Source organism: Oryzias melastigma, linkage group LG10 (genome assembly GCF_002922805.2).
Source record: "Oryzias melastigma strain HK-1 linkage group LG10, ASM292280v2, whole genome shotgun sequence".
NCBI lineage: Eukaryota > Metazoa > Chordata > Actinopteri > Beloniformes > Adrianichthyidae > Oryzias > Oryzias melastigma.
Window position 1 is genome coordinate 15188513 of NC_050521.1, and position 17681 is coordinate 15206193.

At 34.7% G+C, this 17681-nt stretch overlaps 2 protein-coding genes across 8 annotated transcripts; both read left to right on the top strand.

Annotated features, from left to right (window-relative positions):
- The first annotated feature begins 669 nt into the window (after positions 1 to 669).
- On the top strand, positions 670 to 7012 carry LOC112153312. The gene is made up of 8 exons (XM_024283422.2): positions 670 to 1111; positions 1755 to 1900; positions 2006 to 2138; positions 2748 to 3014; positions 3653 to 3810; positions 3890 to 4198; positions 4668 to 4712; positions 5132 to 7012. Exons 1-8 carry the CDS (start codon positions 1072 to 1074, stop codon positions 5300 to 5302), a joined length of 1269 nt encoding a protein of 422 aa, XP_024139190.1. The 5' UTR covers positions 670 to 1071; the 3' UTR covers positions 5303 to 7012.
- A 3322-nt stretch (positions 7013 to 10334) lies between these two features.
- On the top strand, positions 10335 to 16393 carry LOC112153310. Of its 7 annotated transcripts, none has more exons than XM_036214084.1 (13): positions 10372 to 10735; positions 11482 to 11585; positions 11681 to 11820; positions 11910 to 12042; positions 12309 to 12581; positions 12670 to 12774; positions 12847 to 13023; positions 13101 to 13273; positions 13343 to 13489; positions 13981 to 14019; positions 14125 to 14208; positions 14513 to 14557; positions 14669 to 16393. In XM_036214084.1, exons 3-13 carry the CDS (start codon positions 11806 to 11808, stop codon positions 14846 to 14848), a joined length of 1371 nt encoding a protein of 456 aa, XP_036069977.1. In that variant the 5' UTR covers positions 10372 to 10735; positions 11482 to 11585; positions 11681 to 11805; the 3' UTR covers positions 14849 to 16393. The 7 variants fall into 7 exon arrangements, with proteins under 7 accessions (XP_024139186.1, XP_036069977.1, XP_024139185.1 ...); XM_024283417.2 differs by having other exon boundaries at positions 11487 to 11585; XM_024283418.2 differs by lacking the exons at positions 10372 to 10735; positions 11482 to 11585 and adding an exon at positions 10335 to 10365.
- The last annotated feature ends 1288 nt before the right edge of the window (positions 16394 to 17681 follow it).

The window sequence follows — 17681 nt, forward strand, 5'->3', positions numbered from 1 at the left end:
TTCACTGACCTAAAATCAATCCAGGACATCTTTAGCCAAAAATTCAACCAGTGTGACTCAGAGATAAATACCTGAAGTTTTCCAGATCCTTTGTATTTCTGGCAGCATAATCAACAGTAAATCAAATATGTGCGCAAGCAAACAAGTAAACAAGAATTAATTATAAATCCATTGACATTTTAGTTTCTGCAACTTCAACTACTGTTATTTTTCCACATCAAAATAATTTAAAGGGAATAAATTGGAACATTATTCAACACTGTGTAGCTATGTCTTCCATCTGCTGCCATTAAATTTGTGTTGTCCGCTGTGATTAAACTTGTTTTTACAGTATGCTAAAGTAAAAATAAAGCTACTGTGCCTCAATCCAAATGGTACTTTCCAATTTCCTTTATAGATCAAACAGCTTTATGATGTAAATTGATTTTATTTGATTTTATTTTACTCGCAAAAAAACACAATTTTCATTGAACATAATCTTTATTACATTCACTTTCTGTGGAGCAAAAATGAAACTAAATCATGGCATTTGCATCACTGTATTTCAATTTTCTGCAAAGAAAAGAGAAAAAAATAGTTAAATAAAGGCAGCGGGACGATAATATCAAACATACTTAATGTTTCTATTATATGATATACTTGTAAACATAATTAAACTTGTGATTGTCGCTTTATTATTTATAAAGATGACTTTTTGTTTGCGTGAGAATCTTCCCCGCGGAGTGATATGTGATGCGGTCCGAGCATTTCTGGGCGTGGTTTGACTCTCCTGTGAACGGAACGTTCTTTAGTAGGAAACAAGAAATGTTTCTAAATATTATTTAACACGGGCATATTCTCACGGTAAACTTAAAGCTTTCGCCGATTTATTTTCTTCACAGCAACTTGATTCTGAAGTTTGCAGAACTGAAGAAGCTGATTGAACGAGCAGCGATCTAATGTCGTCCAGTCGTGTTGAAGAACATCCTGGTAGCACGAGTCAGAGGACCAAGAATCATCTAAAAACCATTTTAAACGTTGTTTTTTGGGAGTGACGTGACCGATTCGCGTGTCTGTTTCTGTCCACGGATCATGTTTCTGACTTTATTCACTGTTTTTTATGTTCTCTTTGGTGAGTTCTGCTTATTTTAATTATCTTTAGCTAGTTTCAATTTGAAGGGTAGGTGAAAAAAAAGTTTTCAAAAAAACTTTTACTTGCATAAATGTACACAGTGGTTTAAGGTTTTAGTCTTGTCTTTCTTTTCGACCAAATTAATTGTAGAATAATACATGAAGCGAACGGTGAGGGAGCAGAGATAAGGTAGAGAGTATTTAGGTCAGAAATCAACAATTTGTGCCCCAAATCAAAATGGTTTTTCTGTAAGTTTAAATATTACCTCCAAATATTTTTAATGCATTAACTTCAAAACACAGAAAATTGGAACCTAAACATTAATGAATTCAGAGTCTTGTAATGCCATGAGCTGCCGATGACTAACAGCACCCTGTACAATCAATCTGATATAAGAAGATCAACATTTATGATAAAGAATTTAGGTATAAATTCAGATTTAGCTTCAATAACCATGCAATGTTTGCCGTTCTAAAATGAATCGACACTTTAGTTGATACATTCAGAGAATTTAGCCATTTGTGTAATGAATAGAAAGTGGGCAGTATTGGTTTTAGTTTTGAGTTTGGAGAAAAATTTCACTTTTTTATTTCCATGTATCTATTCTTATGCCTTTCACTGTCTTTCTATTGTTCTGCTTAAGGTTCTTCCTGTGGATTACGGGAAAAGGAAATGTGCATAGGGGGCAGTGTAGAAATAGATATGTATACATATATTTCTTATGCAGGACCACTGTATTTCTATCCAAGAGAAGGAGGAGTAATGAAAACACTGATGAATAATCGACAAGTGAGTAGTTTGAACATAAATACATATATTTATATGTATATTTGTACAGACATTCTATGATTCATCTCTGTTTTTAATTAACTGCTTGTTTTTACTCTCTCTTAGCCTATGGATGAACGGCTCATAATTAACACTAAATCAGTCAAATTGACAAAGTTGACGGAAAAAGACAATGGAAAATTTGCCATTGTAAAAATTGATGGAGTAGTTTCCGACATACTCTCACTGACTGTTAATGGTGAGAACTGCAAAGTCTTTGCCTTTTTCTGCTGTTAAATGTTAATTTAATTGCTCTAAATGCAAGAAACCGGAACCCACTGGAGTCTTAACAGTATTTTATTCTTTAAAGTCATTAGACTCCTCGATGGAAATTGTTTTTAACATTTTCATTTTCTCATGATAAAGAAAAATCAAACTTACCATTTTTGTTGCTCTTCTAATGTTGGCTTGAGGTTGTAAGCTAGTGGGAGAGAGTCTAAACAAAGGGATGATGGGAATTAGGGGAGAGCTTACTTCCACCTACAACTCAAAGGCGAATTGCGAGTAAGACTATCACAGCTCTGCAAAAACTACAGTATATCCTAGAAAATTAGTTTTGTTTTTTTTTTTTTTTGCTAAAAACTGCATTATCATAAAGACCAGTGGGAACAGTTTTATAATAGATTAAAGATGATCACAGTGGGAGTTAAATGTGTAATAGTGTTTTTGGCTAAACAAACAAGCTCAAAAATTTTAATAATACATAACAAGAAAGATGTATTAGTTAAATGTGTTGAACTGATGAAGTGATTGGAATTAAATCAATGCTATTGTATTTCATTTTTACATTGTTGTCATTTCCTTTCAGATTGTCCTGAAAAAATACTGTTGTTTACCGGGCAGGAGTTGGTGCGCAATGTTCCTAGCAATGCTTATTACCTGCATGTCACCTACTCTCAAAGCCCAGACCATTCTCAGCTTCTGTGGGATCATAGAAACGGCGATTATGGAAGGCGGGGGAGAGTGAGCGGAAACGTCTTAAGGATTTCTGAAGTCACCCATAAAGACAATGGCGAATACAACTTTAGGGACGAAAAGACATCGATGGTGTTACAGATACAACTCGATGTTAGAGGTAATGATGGGAGAATAATGACAGCTTTGTTTGGGGCAGTCCATTGCACAAGTTATGAAATTAAAATGTTCTCTTTTATAGTTGAGAATAAGTTATTTGGACTCAAAAATAAAACTTACAAGTAGAATTGACCCTACAGGAGATAATTTACCAAATTAAACTTAATGTCATGATTAAAATGCAAATGACGATAAATCACACTGTTGTGTAGTTGGAGTAAAACCACTTAATTTGATTTATGAATCAAACTAGCGAAAGCCACTCGAGAAAGTGTGTTTGTGTTAGCTCATGAGAACCTTTCCATGGGTTGGAAGGGGCTGGTGCTGATAGCGTAGGTTTTTAGAGGAATGCCCAGAAATGCTTGAAGGGATCAAAACATCGCTTTGGGTTTTTCTATAGTGAGTAATAAACATTATAATACACTTAAAAGCTCAAAAAGTTACTTTTGCATGTGGTATAGGCCCTTTAAAATACAGAGATAGTGGTATTTTTAAGTTCAGAAACCCTTAAATAAACCTGGTTTTAGTTTCACTGGTGGACATTATTGATGGTCTGCTGCTGTACATTCTTTATAAATGAAACAAATCTGTGGTTTGTTCCTAAATTAACATAACATTTCTTAATATTTCTGCTTTCAGAATCTCATCCTATAATAACATATATAATTGTGGCTGTCGTGGCTGTCCTTTTGGTTCCCATCTGCTACTGTTGCTGTTGTAAAAAGTGCTGCTGTAAGAATAAAAAGCCTCCTTCTGAGGTCGCTCAGACTGCAGCAGAACCTAAAGTGTTTTATCATGTAAGTTTTTATTTGAAAGCATCTCAGCACAAATGGATTCCTATTGTGATACTTTTAAAATGTAATCTCTTAATTTCAGGACTCAACTCAGCTTGAAGGTTCAGGATTTTCTGCTGCACCTTCTCCTGCAGCCTTCCCTCCTCCAACAGGAAGTGCAGCTTTCCCTCCTCCAGCAGGAAGTGCAGCTTTCCCTCCTCCAGCAGGAAGTGCAGCTTTCCCTCCTCCAGCAGGAAGTGCAGCTTTCCCTCCTTCAGCAGGGAATGTACATTTCCCTCCTCCAGCAGGAAGTGCAGCCTTCCGTCCTCCAGCAGGAATCCCAGCCTTCCCTCCTCCAGAGGGGAATGCTGGGATTCCTTATGATGCTGCAGCTTCTTCCACTGGACCTGTGGTAGGTGGAATAATAACTGGTGGAAGTCTGGGATGCAATTTTAGAAAAGTTTCAGTGAATGATTATATTAAAAAAAGAGTAACAGATAACAGTATAATCGCATAACAAAGTTCGTCTTAATGTAGCTTTTAAATAAAATTTCCTTCAAAGGATTTCTTATAATTGTCAATATTTTACATTCACTTCTTTTTAGTTAGGTTAATGGCAGAGTTTTAATATTTTCTGTTTTGTTGCAGCAAGTGCATTATGTTTTAGTCAGTCTGATGCAAATATGTTCCTGTTGGTTTAGTGTTTCTCAGTACTTGTATTTACTCATAAACATTTATATAATACAAAAATTTAAAAAAAATGGAAAAATAATAATATAGTAAGCTTTACCTTTAATGGTTGTCCTGCATTTTTCCTTTGAATATCTTTAAACAATAAACTGTTCTCTCTCTCTTTTTTTTTTTTTTTTGTTGCTCCACAGCCATACCAACCAACATATGAGATTAAGAATATCTTCCAACCTAAGGTACTCTAATACACTAATGAAAAATATTAATTCAATACTTTTTTTACTCATTTATGAGATGAACTTATAGATCTGAAACATTTGTGTTAAATTTGTCTTAAATATTATTCACAAATCTGTCTTAAATCTGTATATTCAACACTTGTCCTTTACTGGGATAATCCAGCCCGCTTCACAGGTGTGCCATATCAAGATGCTAATTAGACAGCGTATCTGAGAAAGAAAAAAGTTATTTTATGTTTGTAAAAAATGTTTTAGATCTTTGACTACATCTCATGAACATGGGACCAAAAACAAGAATTCCATCTATATTTTTATTCGGTGTAACTTATACCAAATTTGTCTCTTAAGCTTTTATAATAAATGAATGATTGATGTGTAGTCACGCTAACATTTTCTCTTCTAATTATTGTCTGTAGGTCGCACCTGGAGCTTCAGAGAAATCTGCATCTTTTAATTACAACCCTCTGTCTTCAGACTATCAGCCAATGTTTGAGGTGAAAGGAAAAAGCTACAACTTTGATCTTCCTCTTAGTACAGAAAACTCTTCTGCAGAGGTTTATAAATCAGATAAAATGAACTTTCTGTAAAAAGGAGTCATAGAGTTGTGAAGGGTGAGTTTGACTATAGACTGCTGAGGTTGCTCTTAAAGCAGACAATACAAATGGTTACATTTGCACTGTGACAAAACAAACAACGATATGTAAAGTTGCAGTAAAAAGATTATCATCAGTGCACTTATATATATATATATATATATATATATGCAGTATCTCACAAAAGTGAGTACACTCCTTTCATTTCTGCAGATATTTATATCTTGAAAACACTGCCGAAATGAATTTTTTACACAATTAAAAGTAGTCCTTGTCCATCCTGTACAGCAGTGTAAAAGTTAATTTTTCTTCAAAATAAATCATAATAGAGGCATAATAGCCAAACCCCTGACAACAAAAGCGAGGGATGTACTGACTTTTGTGAGATACTGTAAATATGAGTTATACCAGTAAAAAAAATGTTACCACTATAGTGTCAGTGTTGCTGCAAATGCAATCTACGACAATTAGCTTTTGATGGGGAAAAATATAGGTTATGTTTGAATTTTCACCCTAATCAATTACGACTAAAAAACTATATAGTGCGGAACTATATAGTTCCCTAAATTTGAATCCTTTAACATCGGAGCTCCAGTGTTCATGTTGTTTGATTTACTCTAATTTTTCAAGATCAACATAATTTGAGCAAATTCTTCAATGGTTGAAAAGTTGCAGTATGTAAAGATTTTGCTTTTTAGCGTCAGCAGCGACTTCTCAGGTGTTAAAGAGTTAAAAGCAATTTGCGCACAGTGCTCACTACTTTACTTTCGTTTTGCTAAACTCAGGATATGACATCACCGATCAAATCAATATAAACATATGATGCCTTTTTGTGACTCCGCTGTGTTCTGATAATGAAAATATGGATGGTTTGTTAAAATGTTTTTATTTAAACATGCTTTTTTCACAAAAGTTGTTCTGCAAAGGATTGTGGTCTGTATTCGCTAATGTTGTATCAATGCACGCTAGTTTTTCACAAAGATTTCTGGGAAATTTCTAGTGCACTCGATTTTGGAAATTCGGGCTGTACTAGAAAATGATGAACGCACTATATAGTGCACTATATAGTGAGTAGGGGAGGAATTCAGACATGTCCTTAATGTTTCTGCTGCTATTTAGCGTGCTCAAAGTAAACTTTCTTGTCTGTAAATGTTTTTTTTTCTGTTAAAGAAGCCAAAGTGTAACCAAACACCAAACTTTAATCACTTCTTTGCACTGACTGACCTAAGACTGTTACAAACATCATCTCATGTTAAGATGCAACTGTTTCTTTGTATATCATGACTGTCAATATATATGCAGACCAATGCATCCTCGAATCTGTTCCACCTCAACAAAGTTCATCTATATTCACAGGCACATTTTTCTATCTTTAAGTGCATTCATACATTTATGACAGTGAACTTCTTTGAACCTTTCAGCTACAATTTCAATTGCTTAATTCCACGTAATTTATAAGACATCTCTTCACACAATCAAGAGTCAATGGACTTCAATTTACTGGAACTATGAAAGTGTTTTATTTTTATTTGTATTTCCTGTCTTGTTTCGGATTTCTCATCATCTGCAGGGGCTCTCTTTTTAATGTTCTGATCTGATTGGCTGCGGGAAAGTTTGTCTATATAAGGAAGTCTTGAAAATGGTCTCAACAGGCCTTTCCTGGTTCTTATGTGAGCAAATAAATGAATTTGCTAAGCTACAGAAGTTTGGAGTTGGCTGTTTTTCTTTGCTTTGCCTGGTTTCTTTTTACACATGCTTGGTCCACTCGTAACACATGTATAGAAATTGTGATTATAGACAGAAAAATTCTGGAAAAACCTACACTTCTTCTTAATAAAGTACATATAGAACGCTGTAAGACTGAAGCTAAGCCAACTTCTGTGTTGAGGAGTTTGGCTCTTTTTTTTTTTTTGCAGCAATTCAACATAAGCATGTTATAAGCATGTTTTGAAAGTTACCTGTAATTTATGCAATGTTCTGTTGTGCATCAAAAGCACCGTTGTACATGAATCAGCAACGGAATTTGTAGATGGATTGTGGTCTAGTGGTTCAGACAGCAGCTGTTCTTTTCATGCAAGATCCAGGTGTTTGAATACAGGAAGTGAGAAGTGTAACTTGCCTTAGAGGAATCTGAACCCAGATAATTCTGTCTAAAATGCTGGATTTTGTTTTATTAATTTTTTAGCAAGGTTGTGCCACCTAAAACAAAAACTCAGTTTTGAGGTTTGTTTTTAAAAAAGAGCACAGAGTGATATTTTTATTCTTGGATCTTTCACAATAGTGACACAAAAACAAAGTGTATCTGTTGTAATAGTATGTTGGTTTTATCATTTGATTATCTAAAAGACATTTAATAGACAGTGACAAAAACATGTCTGGATATTTTCAGTTGTTTAATAAAGAAATTAAATATTTGTAAGAAATTGAGCAAAAAAGGGAAATAAAAATGAACTATACTTAATAGAAGTTACCAGAAGAAAAAGAGAGTAAGCCACTTTTCAGTGTCTGTATTCAAGCTCATGCAAGCCGTTTGAGATCACAATCTTGCCCTCTGTTTCCCTGTTTCACTTCTGGGCTTATTGTGCAACAGCACAAAAAAAATATTGGCTAAACTGTATATTTTGGATCACCAAGCCAAAATATTTGTCTATACATTTGATGTTATGATTTCATGGTAAACTGCAGAATAAGGCAGTTTCTGAAGTTCTCACAGATCTCTGTTCATCAAAGCAGCTGAACTTCAACGGTTGCACTGAAGAACAATAGACTGAAAACTGATTATAGTGTGGGGAATCCAGAATCGCCAGACCCGTTTTAAAAGTTGTTTTCTGTCTCATGTTACCAATTCACGTGACTCATCTCTTTCCACGGGTCATGTTCCTGACTTTCTTCACCATTTTTTGTGTTATTCGTGGTGAGTTCTTCTTTTTTTAATTGTCTTTTAGCAAAGACTGGTTTTGTAGTCTCAAGAATTAAATCCAATATAGCCACAGTCCAGGGTCCAGTCAGAAATTATGCACAGGGAGGATACAAATGTCAAAAAAATATCACAAAAGTCATGTTCATCCACATGGTGATCCCCAAAAAAAGAAGAAAATTATTCAATTTAAAAGACTTGGTTCAGATTTTTCATCCACAGTGTTGTTTGAAATGCAATTAATAATTGTTTTTGTAAAGTCATGTTGCATATAAATAATATCATCAGACAGATACGCATTGTTGTGGAATCTGCAGAGAAATAAAGCTATTGTTTTTTTTTTGTTGTTTTTTTTAGCTTTTTCATGATATGCAGAGTATGTATCTGTAAGAATAAGCTTGAAAATGTATAGGACTGATTATCATAAGAATAAGATGAATATCCAATCCTTGTTCAAGACTCAACATGCAGTTTCAGTCAACTCTCAAACTATTTAATTAAACCTGATTTCCAATCACGAGATCAGGTCGGTATGACGTTCCTGCATCTTCACCCTAACATGTTGTACAAGTGTTTGCTGCAATCTGACACCCACAGCATGCGTGTAGAAAATACGGGCAGTGTCTAATGAGTGTTCTCCAATCAGGCTACTTGCGTGCCCCGTACAGGTTTACCCAATTCTTGCCTGCACACAGCCTGTATTCACCTGGAGGGGCATTTGTGACTTAGTTTCAGTATCGAGTATTGAAAAGTTCTTCACATTTTATTTCCACATGTTTATTCCTATTCATTTCTCTGTCTTTCCTGTGTTTTGCTAAAGGTTCTTTGTGTGGTGTCCTGCACAGAGAAGTGTGCTATGGGGACAGCCTGAATATACCTGTAAATCTATGTCAATATACCAGGACTAAGCTGCATTTCAGTCCAAGAGAAAGAGGAGTAAGTAAACTACTATTGGATAACCAAGAAGTAAGTAAGATTTGGCAATAAAAACATGAATTAATAAATATTTGTATTGACATTCAAAAGTTAATCTGTTCTTAATACCTGTTTTTACTCTCTCTTAGGCTAAGGATCCACGGCTTAGTTTCTACTTACTCAGTATTATTGACAAAGTTGACTGAAAACAACAATGGAGAGATTTTGTAGAGTTTCTAGCTTTTATACAAGAGTTATAGATAAAATTTCACTGACAGTCCTGGTTGAGAACTTTACTGTCTTTCCTTGGGGTTCTCTACTGTTGCTGTAAAACATGCTGCAAAAATGACAAGACTGTTATATTGTTTTAATTTCTAAACTGCAATGTTCATTTTTTTTCATTTTTTTTCCATTCCAATATGAAGCATTCACTTGCAGATAAATTGATCCATTCATGTCTTTGTTTTCCTCGTCTGCTGGCATCTGGCTCCAAACTGCCTCCCGAAATAGCCCTCTATTTTTGTTGCACCGCTAATATTAGGTTGGGGATTGTGAGGGGCAGAAAGCTACTGGCTACACGATGATGGGGAATGAAGGCATCCTTGCTCCTTGTCAACACTCCCACCCACAACTTTGATTAGATCCTGTTGCTCTGCAGAAACTGTGTCAGAGAAAACGACAATAAACCAAATGAATTGCATTAAAAATGTGATGGAAATACTCATTGTGTTGACAATGTGCATCTTTTATTACATTATCATTTAATCTTTATTTCAGTGTTGGCATTTAATATTTTCATAAAATGTTTTAATTTTCATTATTTGTACCTTCAGTGGAAATATGAGCTGTTTGGAATCAGCAACATAGTCTTGTTTAACAAAGTTTTGCCTCTATTTATTTAGGTATTTTATTTTACTGTGTTCTACTGTCACTTGACAACTGTTGTGATTGTTAAAACAACTATTTAAGGGGAAGACAAAAAAATCTATAAAGTTTTGTAGAATGTGTTGGATGACAGTGACCCCTAGAGGCAAGAGTTTTAAAAGATGAAAATACTTGAAATATAAATATTTCTAACAAACACATCATACACATACTACAAATAAATATTGCATAAGTATTTTCCAGAAAATAACTATTGAGTCAACATATTTAAAGGGATGAATATTCACAAAAGAGTGTGAGTCGTCTTCGCGGAGGGATATGTGACGCGGCCTCAGCATTTGTAAGTGTTTGGGCGTGGTTTAGGTCGTCGCTGTGAACAGTTATTTAACATAATAAACAAGGGACATTCTATAAACGTAGTTAACGCGGGCATATTATCGCGGTAAACTTCAGGACAGCATAGTTTTTTCAAGGTTTTGGGAGATTTATTTTCCTCAGTGGATCCAAAGCTTTTCAGAGCGGAAAAAAAGCTGCTCGGATCTATTCTAGTCCAGTTGTGCTGAAGGACAGAACACCGTGTAGTTCTTGGAGGACCAAGAATCTTCAGACACGGTTTTAAAGTTGTTTTTGGAGTCACGTGATCGATTCACGTGCCGATCTCTTTCTTCAGATGATGTTGACATTTTTCACTGTTTTTTATGTCCTCTTTGGTGAGTTCTAATTCTGTTATTTTATTTTTTTTTTATTTGGGCTTGTTTGATTTAAGGTAGGAGAGAACAAATAATTAAATAAATCCTTGCATCTATTAACTTTTAATTTACACAAATTTAATTAGTATTTTCTTTACTTTTATTATGTTTGCCCAACTTATACATAAGTAACAACACATCATCACTTATAGTCCAAAAATCCCTTTAAAGAATCATTCTCCAGACTTTAAGTACCTAAATATAAGATGTGTGACTGGAGTTTAAATGTTCAAAACATTGTCAGAGACAAACTGCATAAATAAGTTAAAACACAGACAAAAAAAAAAGTAAGATCAACAGTGTTTATGAGTACTGAGAGCATATCCTCACTGGATTTTATAAACTAACTCAAAAATACACAGTACACATGTAAGTTTCTGATCTAATTAAGACTCTGATTCAAATTGTATTAAATGCAATTGTGTCTCAACCTGAAGCCATGGTCTTCTTCATGAGTGAATCAGAACGTGGAATGAACAGGCAGATTGGAGTGGTATGCTGCCGGTCTGTTATGTGAGCTGTGTCAGAATTTAAAGCTCCTAATTTGTTTAAATACTCACCTGTGGTCATGAGGCATAACTGAAAGAACAATGTCTTGGATGAAAGCATCTAAACTGAGCTGAAATAGGCAGTGCCTTAGAGATGAGGGGAGGCGGTGGTCTAGATCCCTCACATACTTGGGGAGGCGTTATAACCATATCCTACAGGACAGACACCCTAAGGAACTCCCAGGGCATGTACCGGAGAAACTACATCTCTCAACTGGCCTTGGTCCCCCTTGGAACCCCCTCATAGCAGCTGGAGGGAAGAAGTCTGGGCATCTTTGCTTAATATTTTCAGAAAAGTTTGCTATTTCCACATCTTCATTCTTATTCATTTGTCTGTCTTTCGTTGGTTCTGTTTTAGGTTCTTCCCGTGGATTTCAGATCAAAAAAGTGTGCTACGGGGACAGTGTAAATATAGAACTTAAGTCATATTACAAAGGATCGCTGTATTTCTATCCAATCGCAGGAGGAGCAAGGAAACTACTAATGGATAATCGAGAAGTAAGTGATATTTATATTAAAAAAATAATATATATTCATCCATAGATCCTAAGGTTAGTCTATTATAAGCTGTTTTTACTCTCTCTAAGGCTAAGGATCCACGGCTCAAAGTTTTCAGTGACTCAGTAACGTTGACACAGTTGACTGAAAGAGATAATGGAGATTTTGTTCTATTAAGCAGTACTGGACAAAACTTAAATTATCTTTCACTGACAATCAATGGTAAGAATTTCAGTCTTTGCATTCCTTTTCCACGAATTGTTAATTTAATTTCACAAAATGCAAGAAAGCTACTGGAGTCATAGAAAACAACACTTGTTTAGTGAAGAGTAATAACCATTAAGATTTAAAGCGCCAAAATGTATAAACTAATGGAAATGTATTGAAGTTTGATGTGTTTACCTGATCAAATATCCCAATTAAACCAAATTGTTGTCACATTAACAACATCAACCTTGTCTTTCTGTTTTGCACTGATTTTCTTTCAGATTGTTCTAAATACGTCGAATTGTTTTACGGTCAAGAAATGATGCACATTGTTCCTAGCAATGCTGACCTGCTGGAGTTCACCCCCTTACATAGACTAGACCAGCCTCAGCTTCTGTGGGAACGTACAAACCCTTTCCGCAATTATGGAGGACGGCGGAGAGTGAGCGGTGGCTTGTTTAGGATTTACAAAATCACCCAGGAAGATAATGGCTACTACAACTTTCGTAAAAAAGACAAATCTGTGGTGTCTAGGATTCATCTCAATGTACAAGGTGAAGCTGGGAGAATGAAAGCTGTGTTTGAGATAGTCCTCTACACAAGTCAATATGTTGTTATAAATTTAAATGTTCTCTTTGACAGAAAAGACCAGTTACTACAATGCTAAGGAAAATGAAAAAATCATCCTCCCATTTCCTTGGGAGAATGGAAACTGGACTGTCACTTTTAAGCAAAAGAATGAAGAAGGAATATCCATCCATCCATCCATCCATCCATCTTCTTGACCGCTGCTTCCCTTTCGGGGTCGCGGGGAAGAAGGAATATCAATCATGAAATCAGGAAGAGTGGACATAAGCGTTTACCGGTTGAGTCGTAAATTGAGCTTTAAAAGCTATGGCATAGAAATGTGTTGCTTACGTCTCAACGATGCTGGCACCTTTGAGTTCAGAGATTCTGCAGGAAACCTGGCTTTGGTTTCTCATGTGATCATTACTGGTGAGTCAAAGTACATTCTTTTTAAATGAGGCAAATTGCTGCCTCGCCATTTATTGCTGTCTTTTTCCCCTTGATAGTTAAGATTCCAGAACTTCCTCAAAGTAATGCATATATAATTGTGGCTGTCGTGGCTGGCGTTTTGGGTTACCTCTGCTTCTGCTGTTGCTGTTGTAAAAAGTTCTGCTGTTCAAATGAAAAGCCTCCTTCTGAGGTCGCTCAGACTGCAGAGGAACCTAAAGTCTTTTATCATGTAAGTATTTATTTAAAAGCATGGGGATTCTTTTGATTTTACTTTTAAAATGTAATCTCTTAATTGTAGGATTTAAATGAGCCTGAAGGTTCTGGATTTTCTGCTGCACCTTATCCTGCAGCGTTCCCTCCTCCAGCAGGGAATGTACCTTTCCCTCCTCCAGCAATGAATGCTGGGATTTCTCATGATGCTGCAGCTGCTTCCTCTGGACCTGTGGTAGGTGGAATAACAACAGGTTGAAGTGTGGGATGCACCTTCAGAAAAGATTTAGGGGTTGATTATGCTAGCAAAAAATAAAAACAGTAACAGAAACTTAACAATAAATTTGTCTTAATCTAGGGTTATTTTTTTAATGTCCTTAAAAAAACATTTTTATTTTCATTTTTTATGTCCAGCTCTTTTAGGAAAGTTACAAGCTAATTTTATTTTTTTTGTTTTACTCTTTAATTTGATTTTTGTTTAGTCAGCCTGCTGTAGATTTCTTGTTCTTGTTTTAATGGCTATCTTTACTAGTATTAACTTGTTAAATAAAGTCATAGTCTATAAAATTAAAACAATTAATTAAAGAATAAAAGCTTGCTACAAGTTATAGTAGAACAGGTGTTAATTAAGGGGAATAGTTGACCTACTTCTTGTATTTTTTCCTTTTCTTTAAAACTCTTCAGGGATCAATATGTTTATATGTGTTCCTTTTTTTTTCGTCACAGGTATGCCACCATGGAAATACAAACATCTCTCAGCCTGAGGTACATTAATACATTTTAAAAAATATATCTTTTAATTTGGTTTCTTACTCTATCTTAATTACTGTTTGTGTTTTCTCTCGTTTTTTTATCTAATATTCATTGTAGGTTGCACCTCAAGCGTCAGATCAATCTGCTCCATCTTCATCTGGTTACAACCCTCTGCCATCACACTCTCAACCAATGTTTGAGGTAAATGGATGAATCTCCATCTTTAATCAGTGATGACCTATTAAAATTGGATTTCATTGCAGTATTTTTTTTTTTTTTTTCTGGTGTGATTTGAACTCCAGAGAGGTGGTTTTATTAAAATTAATGCTGTAAATTTCACGTATGCTATTACCTACTAGCACATACTTATTGTGAAAGTTTGTAGTTTATAAGTTGAGGAAAAATGGTAATACTAGTAAAACAAACTTTAACTGTCAGGGGAATAGTTGTCCTGCATTTTCCCTGTCACTAAATACTAAACTTTTTTTTCTTTTTGTTTCTCCAGACATACCAACCAACCTATGAGATTAAGAATATCTCTCAGCCTGGGGTACACCTATTAATTACTACTAATAGATTAATTGGTTGAATAATATATATTTAAATGATTTATTTTTTTGTTCATGTTCTGTTTTTGTTCTCTTCTTTAAAACACATATAGGTCGCACCTGGAGCTTCGGAGCAATCTGCTCCATCTTCATCTTCTGGTTACAACCCTGTGTCTTCAGACTATCAACCAATGTTTGAGGTGAAAGGACTAAACTCCACCTTTGATCTACCTCTCAGTGCAGAAAACTCTTCTACGGATGTTTACAACTCAGATAAAATGAACTTTCTGTAACAAGGAATTATAGTCCTTGTAAAAAGAAACAGTGTTTTGCAGACTTAAACAGACAGAACCCATTGTCCAATAGGAGTGCTTAGGTTACTTATCAGACAGAAGATAATTGGATTCATTCACACTGTGATAATAGAGAATCAAATGTAAAGATGCAGTTAAATGATGATCATCAGTGCACTTATATATACAATCCATACCACTAAAAAAAAGTCACTGTAAATGTCAGTAATTGTGCTAATGTAATCCGCAACATTTCGCCTATGTTGGAGAAAAATAAAATACTCCTCCTTTTACTGTATGAACTATGTACTTTAATTGTACCTGCTTGTCTTTAAACTGTTATTTGCACTTCCTTTACCTGTTACAAACCTCACTGCATGTCAAGGTGCAACTATATCTTTGTATATCGTCACTGTCTATATGCTGTGTGGAGTTTCTAATTTTACAAGTGGGTAATCTCCATACAAATACACCTGTTTGTCTGTTTTGTTTTTTTCTGCTATGCTTTTGAAGTTAAGTTAACCAGCTAAAGGCTGAACCACTATGATAGAAATGTTATTACTGCCTGTCACACACATTTTGAACTCGTAACCACACCATCTTTGTATTGTACTTGGAGCTAAATGTAGAGCAGGAAAATCAACACAAGTAAAAAAAAAAGTCTGGCAGTATAAGTCATAACGCATGTACTTTTTCGTGTTCATGTCATTGACTGTATATGAGAACTGGAGTTCCCCCTCGTACGCTAAATAGACAGTACCTGCTGGTTTCAAAAAGCTGAAATCCCAGACTTCTATAGAGAAATATATAGCTATTACTCAGTCATTCAATTTGTCAGAATATGTCTTCTTACTAATCCTAATTCTTTTTTTTAATGATATTTTTGCTGTAGCAATCATTCAAGTTATAAATTGACCAATCAGATGATGTAATTTGGTCAGAACCAGAAGCGTGTCATATCCTCTGTATAATGTCACACTCAGTCCAGTTCTCTAATGCAGTCGATATTTTTGCAGTTAACCAAAGATCTGCCTATGGGAGCAAAAGGGCCTCAAATGCCTTATATCAACACGTCAGTTGTAGTAGGAAAAAAATGAACATGTTTAAACCTGTTGCTGCCAGTTGTTTATTTCTATTGCAACTGATTCACTTCTCACACAGATGCCTGTAACACTGGACTGATAAAAATGTTCAGCTCAAGTGTGAGTTGACTCTTTGCAACTTGTCTTTTTACCAATCTGAATTATAGCATTTTGAAAGTTTTGGTTTGAAAAACATGAAGTTCTGCACATATAACTAAGCCATCTTTGTATGGGTATAAAATGATTTTTTTTTCTATGGAGTTGTAACTTTTTATGTGTTTGTAATGTTAATATAATTCATTCTATGGTGTATTTTATGAATGCATAATTTTTTATGTGGAGTATTTTAAACATCTCATCACCACCAAATATACCATGAGTCTCTCAGGTTTTCTGCATATGTTTCAATGGAGTAAAGCCAAAATTCATGTTTAAACAGTAAAGTATTTGAATGATAAATGCATTTTGTGATCATTCTTAGCACCAGGTTCTACTTTTTTATCAGCCAATACCTATTTTTTGTCCAAATCTGTAAGTTTCTTGAAGAGATCCCAGCAGCTGATGACACCAACTCTAGGAAAATGGTGTAAAAGAATATATATATATTTTTTATTTTTTTTAAATTATTGTAGCAAGAGCTCAAAATTTTTTATGATTTTTACTAAAACTTGAAAACTCATTTTTGATTTTGACCATTACATAAATTTAAAAAGAAATCACATTTGTGTTACATTTTTTTTATGCATTCCAATTTAGCTGAGGTTAAACATGATCATTTTAAACAAAGGTATTCATTAATCAAGTTGGAGAAAAGGTTACTTAGAACAATCAGTTACCAGATGTTAGTTAAGCCATTAAATCATCATAGTAAACACTAAAGAATTTGATATTGCATATTGTGAATTCCTATTTAAGCTGTAATGTGAGTTTGGGGCTATTTGTTGTTAAACCTATTGGTTTAGTTCATTTTGAGTTGAATTAATGTCTGAGACAATAGTTTTTCGACCTTTAAGTTCCATGTTTAGTGGACTTCTAAAATTGACAGGTTTTCTTTTATTTTGGTGAACATCCAACTTCCTGTTGTCAAAACAAACAAAAAATATCTGCAGAAAAAGGTCAAAATTCTGCTTTATGAGAGGTTAACATCAACACTACTGTTAACTAACCTTACATCTGTCAGAACATTCTACCACATTGAACTTTGATGTTGTTGGTGTGATGGAACTTTGTCGTTTTTACGTTGACCGTGTCTCAATCCAAATGATGTTTTTCTAATATCAACATAATTTTATTTTGAAATTGTTTTTTAATGGTATTGGTCGATTTGATTAACAGCTTACCTCTGATAGATTGATTAAACTTTTTCACATGAGCGGTCATATAACATCTTAGTGATTATTTTTGTCTTTTATTTTGGCAGAGTCCAATAATGATGGCCATGAAAACTATTTTAGAAATATTTTAAGTCTTTAGCTCAGGGGCCCAAAAGCATTAGGAGCCCACAGGCGGTCGCCCACCTTTACCTGATGGGAAGTCCACCCCTGCCATGAGCAAAGCTCCACTTTAGCCGCAGTGACAGAATGAAGAATGAATGTGGTTTGGGAAGAAAAACAAGCTCCAAGTCATTATTCTAACTCGTAAACAAAAATTTAAATAAAATTAACCTGTAACAAAATGAAATTTAAAAATACATTTCAATGACCTTTAAATGTATGAAAGTTTCAAGAAATAACATTTGGTTTTGGGGCCTT